The 18142-nt window shown below is 35.3% G+C and overlaps 1 protein-coding gene across 2 annotated transcripts in view; it reads right to left on the minus strand.

Moving 5' to 3' along the window:
• Positions 1-1710: 1710 nt before the first annotated feature.
• RSRC1 (arginine and serine rich coiled-coil 1) overlaps positions 1711-18142 on the minus strand; it is a 451806-nt gene continuing 435374 nt past the window's right edge. Inside the window, exons 8-10 of one of the 2 annotated variants that reach the window (XM_061417479.1) lie at positions 10142-10248; positions 3015-3167; positions 1711-2367 (exon numbers count right to left, since the gene is read on the minus strand). In XM_061417479.1, the coding sequence (XP_061273463.1) occupies positions 2275-2367; positions 3015-3167; positions 10142-10248 (353 nt within the window). In that variant the 3' untranslated portion in view covers positions 1711-2274. Of the gene's footprint in view, positions 2368-3014; positions 3183-10141; positions 10249-18142 lie in introns of both variants that reach the window. The other variant, XM_061417473.1, reaches the window with a different exon arrangement.

Consider the following 18142-nt stretch of genomic DNA (forward strand, 5'->3'; position numbering starts at 1 on the left):
AAGAAGTACGTTGAGATCTCATGTAAGTCGAAATTGTTGCCAGTAATCAACTGGTATGAAAGGAACTGTTCTGTTTTATAGATTCATTATATTAGGATATTAAAGAAGGCCTGCATGGATCGCCTACCTTGAATTTGGTGATATATTTGATAGTGGTCTATGAAGTCTTTTTCATTAAATTTGATTTCACTTATGTGGTAACACTGTAGTCTTCAACAGGAATTTGGGTAAACAAAGTTAATAATACATTAAAATAAATCACATTGGAAATCAGGAAGAAGGGGAATAGTCATTTGCCACGGGCCTTCGAATTCCCTGGATCCACCGGGGCTGGACCCCGGCAGTCATTGAGTTCCTGCAGGGACTAAAGTTTAGTTAATTAAAAAAATAACGATTCTCTATCTCATGAAAAATTTAGTTTTAAAATATAAATCTGCTGCTGCTGCTAAGTTGCTTCAGTCGTGTCTGACTCTGTGCGACCCCATAGATGGCAGCCCACCAGGCTTCCCCATCCCTGGGATTCTCCAGGCAAGAACACTGGAGTGGGTTGCCATTTCCTTCTCCAGTGCGTGAAAGTGAAAAGTGAAAGTGAAGTCGCTCAGTCGTGTCCGACTCTAGTGACCCCATGGACTGCAGCCTACCAGGCTCCTCTGTCCATGGTATATTCCAGGCAAGAGTACTGGAGTGGGGTGCCATTGCCTTCTCCAAAAATATAAATCTACTGCGGTTCAAACCTCTGTATTTAGACTACTTGCCAAAGAGGAACTCTGATGTTAAGTATAATTAAAGTGGATCATAGTATTTTCACTATTTTATATATGAGGAATATCAGGCATTCTGAGAAAAAATGCCTAGTCCACCTTCTCTGGAGAATCATTAGTGGCCCAAATGACAAACCGTATTCTTTCCCAGACCACTAAAAAATACTTCCCCAAAGGGTGATAGTTCTGTTACTATTTATGTTATGTAATAATGAAATATAAAATTATTCAGTAACTGTGGTCCCTTTTTAAAGTCACTAAAATTTTGTATATGTTAAAAATCACGCAAACCTGAGCTCATACTGGGCACTTTACTTATAACTAAGGAAAAATATCCACTAGTGTATATTGAGAGAATGGAAACATGTTTGCATGGAAAGCAAGTATTTTGTCATTAGTCTGTTTCCAACCCTTTTGTAATTGATTTTAAGTTATTTAGAGTTTTCATTTTTAACAGGGATTACAATTTTAACAGTTTCAGAAATATAAAAAGATGGCATCAAAATGTCCTATATATTGGTAATCTGAGCCCTAGAGCTTTTCATGCTTAGCTTCTGTTCTTAGCTTCACAGATACAAAATTGAGCAGAATAGAAAAGGGAAATATTCATGTCAGCTGTTGAAAACTAGTTTGTAAGACAGGCCTAAAAGCGTTTATCTCTGGCATGTTCAGTATGGAATGCATAGCTGATTTTCATTCAGCCACCAGAGAAAGGCATTCTACAATGACAGATAGCCTTATCAAACTTACAATTAGCTGGATTCTTCTGCAGTATACAGCAGTTGGTTAAGTAAGGCTGAAGTGAGAGCTCTTACCAGTTTTGTCAGAAATGATTCTCCATCATGAATATTTGGTCAACTGGTTAGGTCTTGTGTGAATGTGTAATTTTCAAAAGAAGGAGCTGAGAACTGCTAACATGTCCCAAAGAAGTACCTATTAAAAGCTGATCTCAAAGCAAACAAACCATCAATTTATTTAATTTTCAAGTAGCTTTTTCACTAAATGTATTATTCCTTTAAGATTACCATGGCTCATTCTGCTTAGATTGTTTACAGTGCTTGTTATTGTGCTTAAAATTTTGCAGTAAGGTGAAATAAAACATTCCAAACAGTTTTAAAATACATGGAAGATGAAATCTCACACTTATACAGCATATAGTTTGATTCTTTTATATTCACGACTAATCAAAATTGTGTCTTAAAACAGCAACTTGGTATTTTTCAAACTGTACTCAGAAACACTACTGTATACCATTTATTTTAATACTAATACTTCTAGGATTAGCTTTATTAACAGTATGACATTTTCATGCATTCTTAAACTTTATACTAGTTTCAATATTCACAATGTTTAAGTTCAAATCAACTAGTAGAGCCTACATGAGAAAAGAATGAAATGAGATTACCCTTTTTATATAATCAGCTAAATTATTTTTAAGAGTAAAAAGTTAATACTAGGATTTAAAAACCTAAATTTCCAATGTTACTGTTAATTCAACCACATGAATATTACTTTAGGCCACAGGACTGCCCATTAGCCTTTCTTGTCGGAGAGCGATTAATCTCTTGAACCATTTTTCCTCAGCATCAGCTTTCTCAATAAATAACTGAAATGAAAAAAAAAAGAAGAAGAAAAATATCACTGTTTGCCAAATAACTTGGATTTGATCTTACAAATCATCTTTATAGAATACATCCTTTAGCACAACATTTAGATACTACTTAACTCTTGATGACTTCTTAACTGAAGATCATCTATTTGGAATAACCCTTGGAAAGTTTGAAAGGACTAATATAAAAATCATTAGCAATTTTACATTTCATTTTGTAAAGTTTATTTCCTACAAACTTTCTGAGAGACAGAGTGGTACGACCCTAATTCACAGAAGACAGCACAATATGACATTAAAGACATGCCCACAGTCAATAAGCCAATAAGTCAATAAGCAGAGCCAGAATTAGATCTTTTAGTGCCAGATGAAAAAATGAAACAAAACTCTTCTTTTTTGTCTATTTTTCTTAACCACATAAAGAATCTTCTAGAAATCAGGTAACATAGGGTGGCCCAAACCAGATTCAAATACTGGTAACAGCTCTAAGGGCTGGGGGTGAGCTGTCTTATGTTTGGCAAATATGAACATATGAATCCATTTTCTTCAATGGTCTTCTTGTCATCAGCCCAAAAGAACAGCAGTCTGAGTTAACTTCAGTGAACTAGACTTAAACTGACATTCTTAAAGCTTAAGGGTCTTACATTTGGATGAGCCAGAGAATTGTCATCTTGGTACTTGATAGCAGTAGGGATGTTGCTTGGGTCTATTTCCTTTTCATTACTCGGTGGATCAGCCACCACTGATGCGGGTCCTGATGTGGTTGCTGCATGCTTCACTTCACTAGCTTCCACTGCCTGAAACATAAAACACTTTAGATTTTGAATAATAATTGCTAAACTGGCCTCCTTTGAGATGATACTAACCGCAACATGGCCCTAGGATACTGAATAACAGACTATTCCTCAAACAAGCAAATACAAAGAAATTGTGAAAATGTTATTCTTTCAATCAACATATTTTTCTTAAGAAATTTGTACTTATGAGTCTATACTATTGAAAAAGTATATACATTACACAGATGTAAATTCTATTAATCGAAACACGTGGGCAACAAATCTCCATTGAGCTGGTCTCTTTAGGTATAAAAAGCAAATCTAAAGATTTTTATTACTATTTCTTAAATAAGTGCCTTCAGTTCAGTTCAGCTCAGTTCAGTCGTTCAGCTGTGCACGACTCTTTGTGATCCCATGAATTGCAGCACGCCAGGCCTCCCTGTCCATCATCAACTCCCAGAGTTCACTCAAACTCCTGTCCATCGAGTCGGTGATGCTATCCAGCCATCTCATCCTCTGTTGTCCCCTTCTCCTCCTGCCCCCAATCCCTCCCAGCATCAGAGTCTTTTAACTGCCTTACTGAAATATAATTCCATATCACAATTCATATCGCTTTTATTACATCAGCAGAGTTCTGAAACTATCACTCCAAACAACTTTAGAACATTTGTATAACCCTCCTAAAAAAACACATACCCATTAGCAGTCACTGCTCCCCATTTCTCCCCAACTCTGACATCCCTAGGCAACCACTTATTTACTTTCTGTCTTTATGGATTTGTCTATTCTGTACATTTTATATAAAAGGAATCATACAATATGTGTTTTTTTGTGTGTGTGTGACTGGCTTCTTTCATTTAACATGTATATCAGTATTTCATTCCTGTTTGTGGTTGAATCCTATTCCACTGTATAAAATATTATAGGCCAGGTACTGTGCTTGGTACCAGGGACAAAAGACTAATAAATCATTGTGCCTGCTTGGAAAGAACCAAGAGTGTAGTGCTGCTCAGGTTAATTTCAACATCTCCTTCCCTGAGCTAAAAGGCCAGGGAAGTGCCTAATTAACAGCAAGGCTGCAGGGATAATATGAAATGAATGATGAGATAAACTAGATGAGAAGTTGGAATTAAAAGTTAAAATTAAAAAACTCTAGATGATTGACTAGCCTTTTTTTTTTCTACACCCATTGTTCTAAACCTATAGCTTTTCAATTTCCATGTTTTGTTGACTTTCCTACTTCTGAACATCCACTTCTCTGAATGAAGTGTAAAACAGATGTCACTGGGGAAAACATCTAGAAAATGAAATACGCATGAATTAGTTATTAGAATGATTTATCTCAGAGTTGGAGATTAGTCTCTTTAACCAGTACTTACTAAGCACTACTAATTGCTCAGCACTGGGTACACCAGGGAGAATAAGAAGACATGTTCCATGTCCGAACTGAAGATGACATTTTGCTGAAGGGGTGACAGATCTCTAACAAAAAAATACCAAAATATATATATAAAGACAAATTGCAACAAGTTACAACAGAGCTGTTTAAAGAAATATTTGGTAAATTTGATTTGGAAGTTTTTTTCTTTTATTTTGCAGCCAATATATTTTACCCCAGACCTCTAACATTACTACATCTCCAAAATACTGGTCACAGAAGACTCATAGCCCTAAGGGATATGACACTGACTTTTTATAAAACTGAAGGCATGTAACAGTAAAACCCCATATTCCGCAGAGAGGGAAGTGGGGAAGTATCCTAGCCCAGTGAGGTCCAAGACACAATTTTTTAAAATTATATGTTGCCATACAGGGAATAAAAGAGTATGTGTACGTGCATGCCTAATCATTTCAGTCATGTCTGACTGTGCGATCCCACAGGCTGCAGCCTGCCAGGCTCCTCTGTCCATGGAATTCTCCAAGCAAAAATACTGAAGTGGGCATACTGTTCTGCGTAACCAGGCCGGGCTATGACAGGGCTCAGCTAGGAGACTGGCTGTCCATATTGAACAACCTTGAAAAATTGTGAAGTGTTGTTATTCTAGTTGCCAAAGATGCGGACTGCACATATTCAGGTGGCAGAGATAACATTCTATTATAAAAATCAGGTAATCTGATTTTGTTTTTACCTACACAGTATGCTTATATATACATAAGGTATAAAAAGAAAACAAAGTTCTCAATGGTTAGGATCAGAACATAAAAGTTATTATCTAATAATGGCTAATTTAAAAATGCGTGAGGAAAATGATTAATTGCTTCTTTAAGTGAGGAAAGCTGTTTTAGAGAAAATTTGACTTTAAAAAAACCCTCAATATGGCCAGCCCACGATCAAACATCTGGCTTCAAGTAGCACTGCCACCTGGTGGTTCAGTTTGGAACAATTTGTTTTAATCTGCACTTTGTAAGTAAAAGAACAAATGACCACGCTGCTTAGTTAGGTACCCTTTTTGAATACTGGTGGATATCAGCCAAATACAAGGTTAGGACTGAATAACTGATAATAAGTTTATCTGGGAGAGCAGTCTGAAAACAAGTTGCATCTTGGTTCCTCAAGTTGATGATGTATCAGGAACTATCAGATTGTCTATCTACTCACATTAGAGAAATAGGATGGTAGAGAGTTAAAACTAGTTAAATCACTGTGTTGCAGGAGACACACCATCTAGCATGTCACTGGTGATAGCCACTTCTCTGGTAATATCTCCCTAGTTAAATTAGTAGAATTTATACAGCTGAAGACTCTACCAATGGAAGGGGTCATTAGGTTATACAAAAGCCTTCTTTAGAGATACAAATTTTATACCAAACGTGTGTAGAATTGTCCAGGAGAAAAGGATGTTGAAACTTGGGTCATAATTTAATTTTCAAGAAAAGGATAGCCCATAAGATCTCCCCATGACCTGGATGAAATGGTCCTCTAGATAATTTACCTCCCTTTGCTAAGTCATCTCCTGATAAATAATTCATCTTCTTGGACATCCTGAATCTTTACCTCATATTGCAGACACAGACATTTTAGCAAATGGAAGGGATATCACTTTCTAAACTAATAAATTGGCCCACTGTTTTCTATTACAGTCCAGTGCGAATTTATGCTTTGCTGGCCCATCACTGCTCTTCTGATGATTTTGATATGTGACGACTAATACAAGCCCAGGGTTGGATAGCTAATATTTTATTAGCCTTACTGTACATTTACCAAGGTAAATGCCATCTTCTGAGGCTTTTTAGCATATTCCCCTGTTAGGGTCACTTCAAGGCATGCTTTCTTTATAACTTAACAGGGAATATGCATTGAGTTACAATTATGAGAGACATTTAATCAGTAGGAAAAAAGTGGGTTCTGGTGTTGGACAAATTTGGTTTTGATGCTGCTTTCAATCATTTATTAGATTTAACAATGGATTATAAAATTTGCTGAACCTCAGTTATAAATGTTACTAGGATACTAGTTAAATTATAAAAGTTAAATGTCTAGTATAATGGTAGCCATTATAATGGTAATTATTATTTTAGTTGTTATTTAAATATATATGAAAAAGTGGGGCTGGGATACAACATTGTTTTATACCATTTGCTTAGTGCTTTAACATTTCCAAATGGCTGTGTCGAAACAAACAGGTTTCAAGCTGATGTCTATACACGAAACCAGTAAGTTACTGTGTAAAGTAATTTTAAAACTCTTTGCTTGGTAATACAGTAGATCACCAAGCCTCAAGCAAGGAGAATTTTAGGTCTAGAGAACATAAAAAATTACATAAAACAATCTCTGGCATAACTAAAATGGAAATTTTTGTGTCTAAAATCGCTCTGAAGGAAGTCGCACACACATCCAGCACTTGGTCTTCAGTGAGAGAAGGTAGATTAGTAGCAGGAAGACGAGGCGTGGCAACAGCTTTCATTTCTTGAATACTTATATATGCCAGGCATGTGGTTAACTGTTTTATGTAAATATCTTGTTCATCCTCATAAAAACCTCTGCTACAGGTATTATCCCCATTTTAAGAGAAGAGAGTCAAGGTGTAATGAAACCATTACATAGTTGAAGGATATAGTCAGCAAATGGCAGAATCAGAATGTGGCTCCACGTCTGACCCTCATCTCATGCTTTTGACCACTGCTTCCTAATTGCTAAATGCAAGATTTATTGTAATCTGGTTTGCATTTTAGAGGAAATAAATAAAATTATTGGTAAAATATTTAAACTAAACATATTTCTAAGTGGCTCAACTCACAGTGCTGGATTAATATTTTGAGGCTGCTTCTGCTTCTCTGTCATTCTTATCCAGCCAAGAGCTAGCCTGTTCCAATTTTATATCTTTCTATGAATTATTGTTAAGGGGAAATTCTTTTTAAAAGATAGTTGAGACAGAAGGTGGGTTTCCCTCACACAGATTTCTTAAGGTTGCTTACAAAATGAAGAGACCCCCCAGGGGTTCCATCCTTGTCCTCTTAATCCTTAACTGTGGCATCTGAATTGGAAGTATAAGAAAAGCCATATTGAAACTGAGTAAATTCCAACTCAGCACTAAAAACTAAAGCAAATAAAAGCTGATTATTAAAATAATTAATAATGGTGGTCCCTCTGATGATAGAGATAGGTGAAATTCCTTTATATTGCTTTCATAGGAAGCCCATTTAACTACACAAAGGGTTTGTTATAAATTTGGGAAGAACAGTTTTTCTCTTGGATTTAATCAGTTATCTTAAGATTAATAACCATAGGAAATAATATTTTAAAACTTTTCTTGGGAATATAACAAGGTAGAAAAATTACTAATCCTGAAATTAAAAAATATAGATATTATTACATTTATACATTTCAGAAGTCTTTTAAGAAATTCTGAAGAATTTCTGTGTTTATCAGCAAGGTCTCTGATTTGTGAGCAAGGAGACTCAGGGAAACTAAGAGGCGTATCAGAAAAACATAAATGAAGTAAAGTTTATACTTAAGACGGATTGAATACCTACAGTAGAACTTTTCAAGTTTTGTATACACTATACATACTTGGTGTGTAGAACATACTTAGATATTAAATAATTTAGATGCTAGTCTATAATTTAAAAATAAACATTTAATGGATTAAGAAACATGTTAGATATTTGATAATCATTATATTTAATTCTCAATTACTCTAAAAAGTAGATATTATTAGCTTAATGTTATGAATTTGGAAACAGAGGCTTAGAAAGAGGTTGAGGTTTGCTCTAGATCATAAATTATGGTAGGAAGTGTAAAAGTTAAGTTCAAAGTCAGATCTTGAGTCCAAAGTTCATGCTCTTTCCACTATATTAAACAGGGTTTGGATCAATTTCCTCAATCACTGTCAATTTTACTAGTTACTGGAAGAACTGCTATTATCTTGGAAGAGAGGAACAGAACTGCAAATAAATTTATTATATTAATAATTAATACAAAATGGGAAAAAGTTATTTAGAAGAAAACTCAGTGTGTTAACCATAGAGGAATAAATAGTTCCACAGAAAGAAAATGCTAGTTTATCTTAAGTGTGTCCGGTGAGAACTGGGAACTCAAGGTGAACTCTAGAAAACAAATACTACTGAAGTCAACTTCAAAATAAATTACAATTCTCCTAGGAGAAGTGAATGACCCCATAACATGTACAAGTAAGATATTAAATAAAATGGGCAGCTATATTTATGAATGTGCATTTCACAGCTCCTTTTTCTTCAGAGATTGTGGTGGCAAACTACAAAATGTTCACACGAAATCAGCGAAATAACAGGGCAGGGGCATGAACTAACCAAGGTTGTCTAGTACATCCTGGCATCTTGCACATGCTCAATTCATGTCTCCAGAATGAATCATTTTAAAATATATATGGTAACTGAAAAGCCATCCATCTCACTAACAATAAAATAAAATGCTAACAGAACAACAAAAGGTCAATTTTTACCTATTAGGTCAGTAAACATGAAAAAGTCTGACTTAAAAAGTTAGGTGTTAACCAGGCTGTGAGAGGCACACTTCTCCCTGTACTTCGGGGTGGAATTTGAACTGATACAGTATTTTGGGAGAATGACTTTGGAAATAGGTACAAAAATAAACAATATTAACCTTTAACAAATAACTCCATCTTGAAAAATTTATCCTCTGGTGATAATAATGGATATTCACAAACATATATATAATACCTCCAAATGTACAACTGTTTAAATATCTACTTATCAGAGGAAACAAAATGAACGAATTATGATATTGGGTTGGCCAAAAAGTTCATTTGGGTTTTCCCGTACCATCTTACAAAAGAATCTGAATGAACTTTTTGGCCAATCCAATACATTCATCAGGAGAATGCCATACACACAGTCATTAATATATCTACAGATGCAGAATATTTTTGAATAAGTAGTAACTACACTACATCTTCATTATATGTGTGATATTAAAGAATACATGTACTTCACAGTAGACAGCCTTTTCTTCCTAAAAGAACACAAATTCCAAAAAATAACCCTGATAATGATTGAAAGAATAAATCAAATACTCAACAGAAATAAAATGCCAACGAAAGCTCCTTTTATTAGAGTTGAGTAAGTGATATCCATATATAGACAAAGAGTGTAGATAGATATACGTTACTATTTGGGCAATAATTTTATTGTTGAAGTTCTTTTCTAACTTTTCTCTAGCAATGTCAATTCAAAAAGCAGGTGTATCCATTTGAAAAGAAAATGGTGTATGTTCACAAAATGCACATTACTGCTATAGAACTGTCATGTTGACATTTTACTTTGTCTTCTTGGTGAATTTTAAAATAAAAATACCATCAGAAACATTTTTACAGTTTTTTTTTTTTTAACAATTTAAACAAACTGATTCTCACCGATTCTTCTCTCAATAACACGCTGACACTCTCTTGCCCTACTTCATCTACTAGAAGAACTTATATTTAAGTAAAATCCATTAATAAAGCTTCTCTTTAGTTGGAATGTAAAGGCTTATTCATAATGCCTGGATGAAAACTTACCTTTTTGATTTCTTTACTTGATCTGAATGTTTGCTGAACAAAAGAATCACTTTCAATGGCTTCAATTTCTTTGACTCTTTTTACTTGTTCTACCAGGGTGGTTTGGTCTAAAAGAGAGCATATAATGTCCATGTATTTTGATGTGTAAGCTTGTTAACAGCACTATACCTAAACAATGTTCCTTCTATGAAGTAATATTATGACTTACAAAATTTAACTGGATTAAAAAAAAAAGACATTATGGTTAAGTTATAACAGAAACATTTTACCCCTAGAGATCCACAAATAGAACATTCCTTCTCCAAGGGATCTTCCTGACACAGGGACTGAACCCGGGTCTCATGCACTGCAGGCAGATTCTTTACTAACTGAGCTGCCAGGGAAGCCTCTGGTATAACAATATATAATTATATTTACATTAATTATATGTTAATTTTAATTATATATTAATTTTCTTCTTATTATTTAATCTATCAATGGGTTTCCCTTCTATGGAGTCGTAAAGTCAGACATGACTGAGTGACTGAACAACAAGAACATGGCATTATGCTGCTGCTGCTGCTAAGTCGCTTCAGTCGTGTCTGACTCTGTGTGACCCCATAGCAGTCCACCAGGCTCCTCCGTCCCTGGGATTCTCCAGGCAAGAATACTGGAGTTGGTTGCCGTTTCCTTTTCCAATGCATACATGCATGCTAAGTCGCTTCAGTCATGTCCAACTCTATGCGACCCTATGGACAGCAGCCCACCAGGCTCCTCTGTCCACAGGATTCTCTAGGCAAGAATACTGGAGTGGGTTGCTATTTCCTTCTCTAGTGGCATTATGTGTGGGATTTAATTTTAAATACTTCAGGTCCACTCCTCCCCAAAATTGAAGTAGGCATTGATATATTGGTGGTTTAGTTGCTACATCATGTCCAACTCTTGTGACCCCATGAACTGTAGCCTGCCAGGCTCCTCCAGCATGCCAGGCTTCCCTGTCCTTCACTGTTTCCCGGAGTTTACTGAAACTCATGTTCATTGAGTTGGTGATGCCATCGAACCATCTCATCCTCTGAACCCCACTTCTCCTCTTACCCTCAATCTTTCCCAACAGCAGGGTCTTTTCCAGTGAGTCAGTTCTTGCCATGTTACCCCTAAATATTTTAGTAGGCATCTCAGATAAGGGCTTAAGGAAAAAAACTAGCAACATAACTACAATACTATCTTTAAGTCCAAGATTATTAGGAACAATTCCTTAATATTGTCCTGTATAGTCCATGTTTAATTTTTACTGATTGCCCAAGAAAAGTGTTTTTTTTTTCTTTTTTTACAGTTGGTTCGTCTGAAACAGGATCTAAACAAAGTCCACATATTACACTTAGTCAACAAGTATCTTAAATTCCGTTTAATCACAAACAGTCCACCAACCCTTCCTTTCATTGTCATTTATTGGAGAAAATGGATCATTTAGCCTCTAAAATTGTCTATATTCTGGATTTTGCTGATTTTATTATCATGGTGTCATTTAACATGTTCTTCTATCCTTCATATTTTCTGTAAACCAGCAGTTAGATCTAGCCAGGCTTAAGTATGAGGTTCAGTTTCTTCTGGTCAAGCATACATCACAGGTAGTGCTGTGTAATTCCAAATACATCAGATTAGGATGTGCTTCTTCCACTTTTAATGATGTTAAGCTTGATCAGTGTGTTCAAGATGATGTCAGTCCTACCGTATTATTAAGTTCTCCACTAAACTTTCACTTAACGGTTTTAGCAGACATTAATGATTGTTGCTTAAATCCATTATTTTATTAGGCACTGCAAAATGGTGATTTTTTTTTCTATTTCTATTATTTGTACCATATTTATTAACTCTGGTCTAAAGAACTTCCCTCATTGACTATTTTATGATTGAAATATAGTCTGTACAGGAAAAAGCAGAGTGTTTAATTCTCTTTATTGATCAATTCTGGTACAAAGGTGACCATTATGAGCTCATGAATAATTATATATTAATGCATTTCAGTCCATAGGCATCATCTTCGCATTTTGATTCTACCTTTGCCAAGTGGGAGCCTCTTGGATATGAAGAGTGAGAGAGTGGGAGCACTCTTCTGACATGACCTCTTTTGTTAAGACTGGTAAGAGGTCTCATATAATCACGATGGTATGATCACTCAAATAGAGCCAGAAATCCTGGAGTGTGAAGTCAAGTGGGCTTTGGGAAGGATCACTACAAACAAAGCTACTGGAGGTGATGGAATTCCAGTTAAGCTATTTCAAATCCTAAAAGATGATGCTGTGAAAGTGTTGCACTCAACATGCCAGCAAATTTGGAAAACTCCGCAGTGGCCACAGGACTGAAAAGATCAGTTTTCATTCCAATTCCAAAGAAAGGCAATGCAAAGAATGTTCAAACTACTGCACAATTGCACTCATCTCACATGCTAGTAAAGTAATGCTCAAAATTCTCCAAGGCAGGCTTCAACAGTATGTGAACTGTGAACTTTCAGATGTTCAAGCTGGTTTTAGAAAAGGCAGAGGAACCAGAGGTCAAATTGCCAACATCCACTGGATCATGGAAAAAGCAAGAAAGTTCCAGAAAAACATCTATTTCTGCTTTATTTCTGCACTATTTCTACTTTCTATGTCAAAGCCTTTGACTGTGTGGATCACAATAAACTGTGGAAAATTCTGAAAGAGATGGGAATACCAGACCACCTGACCTGCCCTCTTGAAAAATCTATATGCAGGTCAGGAAGCAACAGTTAGAACTGGGCATGGAACAACAGATTGGCTCCCAATTGGGAAAGGAGTACGTCAAGGCTGTATATTGTCACCTTGCTTGCTTAACTTATATGCAGAGTACATCATGAGAAATGCTAGGCTAGAGGAAGCACAAGCTGGAATCAAGATTCCCAGGAGAAATCTCAACAACCTCAGATATGCAGATGACACCACCCTTATGGGAGAAAACGAAGAAGAACTAGAGTCTTTTGATGAAAGTGAAAGAGGAGAGTGAAAAAGTTGGCTTAAGGTTCAACATTCAGAAAACTAAGATCATGGCATTTGGTCCCATCACTTCATGGCAAATAGATGGGGAAACAGTGGAAACAGTGTCAGACTTTATTTTTTGAGGCTCCAAAATCACTGCAGATGGCGACCGCAGCCATGAAATTAAAAGACGCTTGCTCCTTGGAAGAAAAGTTATGACCAACCTAGACAGCATATTGAAAAGCAGAGACATTACTTTGCCAACAAAGGTCCATCTAGTCAAGGCTATGGTTTTTCCAGTAGTCATGTACGGATGTAAGAGTTGGATATAAAGAAAGCTGAGCGCTGAACAATTGATGCTTTTGAACTGTGGTGTTGGAGAAGACTGTTGAGAGTCCCTCAGACTGCAAGGAGATCAAACCAGTCCATCTTAAAGGAAATTAGTCCTGAATATTCATTGGAAGGACTGATGCTGAAGCTCAAACTCCAATACTTTGGCCACCTGATGTGAAGAACTGACTCATTTGAAAAGACCCTGATGCTGGGAAAGATTGAAGGTTGAAGGAGAAGGGCACGACAGAGAAGGAGATGGTTGGATGGCATCACTGACTCAATGGACATGAGTTTGAGTAAATTCTGAGAGTTGGTGATGGACAGGGAGGCCTGGTGTGCTGCAGTCCACGGGGTCGTAAAGAGTTGGACATGACTGAGCGACTGAACTGAAGAGGTCCCAGGTTCATCCTGTACAGTTCCTGTCTTAGACTTGCGATCAGCCATTTCCCCAAGAGGCTTGGATTTCTTTTAGTGGGAAATGACATTTATTTAAAGACAATAACCTGAGCAGTAGGGGTTCCCATTGTTTTTGGATTGTCATTGCTTCTCATATTTTTCAGTGGGTGGGATAGGAAATATGTATTTTTAGGAGAGAAAAAACAAATATAAGTTTATGCTGATATTACCAGCTGAATTCAAGATTATAATACTTTTTTGAGTCTTTTATATTTGTATATCATTCCTCTTATTTTAAGAATATTGCTGCTGCTGCTGCTGCTAAGTTGCTTCAGTCATGTCTGACTCTGTGCAACCCCAGAGACAGCAGCCCACCAGGCTCCCCCGTCCCTGGGATTCTCCAGGCAAGAACACTGGAGTGGGTTGCCATTTCCTTCTCCAAAGCATGAAAGTGAAAAGTGAAAGGCAAGTCGCTCAGTCGTGTCCGACTCTTAGCGACCCCATGAACTGCAGCCTACGAGGCTCCTCCATCCATGGGATTTCCTAGGCAAGAGTACTGGAGTGGGGTGCCAGTGCCTTCTCCACTAAGAATATTACTTAGGCTTTAAAGATATGATCAAAAGGACTTACTTGTTCTTTCTGAGTTGCCTTTGTATTAGCTTCAAAATAATAAGATAAACACTACTATTGAGATGAATTATGCAATTTAAAATTGATGGTTCTTTTTGATTTTAGGATTTGTTCCACTGATGAACTGTCAAAACACTATAAAGTCACTTGGAGAAATAATTCTCCATGTGATTATGCTACCAACTTGATATATAACAGTTAGGTTCATTTGTTTCAGCTTTTTAAAAAGTTTTTAAATCTTTTGCTCTGTTGTTTTCATAATTAATATTTTATTTTTTGATTGCATAAAACATTCTTGTAAAGTCAAAATTAAAACATCATTCAGAAAAGTCTAGGTTTCCTTTCTGACCCCATTCCCCTCGTTCTTCCCCTAATCCACAGGCAATCATTTTTTATTAGGTTTTGATTTTTACCCTTCCATTGCTTATTTTTGAAAATATGAGCATACATATTCTCTTCTTTCTTACACACAATTAGCATGCTATACATTTCTATGTATATTACTTCTCTAACTTAGCACTATGTCTTTTAGCATAGAGACTTGCTCATTCTGTTACAGATATACAGTAACCTACTATATGGTTGCATAATAGTTTTTTTCCTACCAATACCTATTGATGGTCATTTGAGTTGTTCCCAGTTGTTTGCCTTTATAATTAGTGCTTTAATAAACAGCCACAGTCATGTGTCATTTCATATTTTTGTATTTTTTTCACATGCCAGATGGACAGGAAAAAATGCAACTTTATGGATCACACACTCATGATTAGTCTAAGCTGAAATGAATACACAGCTGAATTAGGAGCTACTGAACACTCAGCCAAGGTATCTAAAAATGCTGGGATTTTAGCCTTTATGAATAACTGAATTTACTTAAAAAGCAATTGTAACAACTGGTTTAACAAGATAGAGCTACTTGCATCAAAGCAACTTCTACATACTAAGCTGCAAAAGTAAATCTGGTTGAATATGCTAAAAAATAAAAATTAACATTTTATGAAAAATCTTTGGTTCAATTTTTGGCCAACACAAATTATAAGTATATAGTCTTATGCAACTTCCAGTTTATTTAAGAGAAAGACAGTCCTTCTGAAGATGTGTCCCTGACAGCTCTAACCAGTCTTTTCTCATGTGAGAAAGCCTGCATGGAATGCGTGGAAATAATAGCTTCAGAGACAACACTTCCATCTTTGGAAGAATATATTTTCCAACATAAAAGCAAACACTGTCAGAGTGTCATGGAAGAGCAAATAGTTCCACATGCTTTAGAATAAAACCTCCTGTGGACTTTAATTATGCAATGTACAAATTGAGCATGCGAAACAAGAGAAGATTCTTTGCCCAGCTAACTTATTAATATTAACACATCCTGTACCAGAGAATAATATTTTACTATTTACGTGTATATAGCACAGAAAAATCATAAAAGATACCATTCCAGGTGATTCAACTTTAATTTTTCAATATGAAAACACGTTTGTTTGCGTAGGTCTTAATTACTCTCACAATTATTTCATAATCATTAGTTCCCAACCAAAAACACTATCTCTGACTTCAGGATGATGTCTTCTAAGTATCAACTGTTTGACCCTTCAGATTTTTTTCTCTAACATATTCTCTCATTTGGATTTACAAAGCACATCATTAGTATTAGATGTCAGAGGTGAGCTCACAAACAGTACTTGATGTAAAGCTTCCAGTGTTTGTAGCTTTAAATATGGGCATACAACCAGCTCCTAACACAAATAAAAGTGTTATCATAGAAGCTAGCCAAAGAGCCAGTATGTTTAACAAAATAGCACTGGAGAAATTATAAAGGATGGAAAGAAGATTAGAAGAAAAACAGAACATTATCTTTGTGTTTCTTTAAAGATGAGGGCTAACAAAGTGACAGGACAGACAGGGAAAGCCTGTCTGCCTGACTTACAATATGAAAATAAACCAACATAGGTTTTACCTTTCAATGCGGGGGGCCATTTTACTAGTGATATTTAAAGAGTGTGATATTTAAATTAAAGAGTAAGAGTGATATATAAATTACAATTTGAAAGATTCATAGGATATTTACATTTCCAGCCTTATAAATAGCTCAGCTCCATGCTGTCTGAAAACAGGCATAAAACATGTTTTAAATTGCTTCATACTCAAAATTCTAAGATCAATGCCCACAAATGTATGTCTTAGGTATAACCCAGTCATTTTGGGAAGCAGAATAAAACAGATAATATATAGTAAATTGTTTTAAATTCAGGCTCTTAAGTTTTACATGCCAATTTGTCATTTAAAATTTCTATACCAATTTTAAGACTAGGAAAAATGTGGATTAAAACTGATTATTGTTTATATGCTTGGCATGAGGGCCTAGCATACAAAGTATCCTGCATTTACCAGCCGTAAGGTAAAAATGAAGACAAGTGACAATGTTACTGGGAGAATAAAAATTATAGGATGTTTTAAAATATTAACATGATAAACATGAAGTAAACATTTATATTTGCACTTGATGTTTTTGATAAATACATTATTGGTAAACAAGATGACTTTCATAGGTTGCTTTCAAGAAGTCTGTAGAATATTTCATATTTCATAGTAAAAGAAAAAATAATAGAGTCAAAGTTAAGTCACTAGAGACTAAAAAAGTCAGGTATTAACTCATTTGCTGAATGGAATATTATTTTGTTCCTCTTAAGATGACAATTAAAATCAAATATTTTGTTACCATTGATCTTATAAAAATTAGGCTCACCTGCTACTTAAAGTTGTATTTAACAATTTCACATGACACACAATTTTCTTTGAAAATATTATCAAATGGTACACAAATTTAAGATTGGTAAATAATGATGACAAGGTCCGATATAAATTTTTATTTGAAAAGACAAAATGTAAATCTGTAAACTATTTGCAGATTACAAACAAGCCCATCTCTAAACTGGCAGCAATGCCAGGCTGAAAACAGCAGATGGCATTATTTCCCAAGATGTAATCATGTGCTAGGGGACAGCATGAGTTTCATGAAAGGTATCTTGACTCCTTTTGAATATTAATAATTTATGAATTTCCCCAAAGTTAAAATGCATTTTATTTTATAAAGAGTTTGGGTTGGTTGGCTTCATAGTTACTGAGTTAGTTATGCTGCTTTTCTCTCCCAAAGGGGAAAAAAATTATATACTAATATACCGCTACAAATACATAAATAATACAAGAGAATATCTTATTTTCATTTTAAATGGACTAAAATTTTAGTCAAGAAGGGAAATATCTGAAAAATCCCTTTTATGGTATAATACAGACACTGAAAACAAAACAAAGTCCTTGAAATGTAAAGTATTTTCAAGTGTTTTAATAGAAGGAAAAAAAGCAAACAGTAACAAACTGGTTATTCAATAAATAAGCAAATAAAGATGGCTAGTCAATAAAATTCATAAACAAATAAAACATCCTGTAAAGCTTACTTGGAATTCTATAGTTAAAGCAACTTCTCATGAACAAAAATTTTAATTAAACAGCCACTGGTTTCCCTCCAAAACAGTGTATTTTAAATAAGTTTCTTTCACAAAGCATACAAAATATATATTATAAATCCGTCCAACACTAACACTAACTGATATCCATAAATAATGTGAAAGATGAGAAAACTTCTTAAGTAGAATGTGGCTTGTCTACCAGT

The sequence above is a fragment of the Bos javanicus genome, chromosome 1 (assembly GCF_032452875.1).
Source record: "Bos javanicus breed banteng chromosome 1, ARS-OSU_banteng_1.0, whole genome shotgun sequence".
Taxonomy (NCBI): domain Eukaryota; kingdom Metazoa; phylum Chordata; class Mammalia; order Artiodactyla; family Bovidae; genus Bos; species Bos javanicus.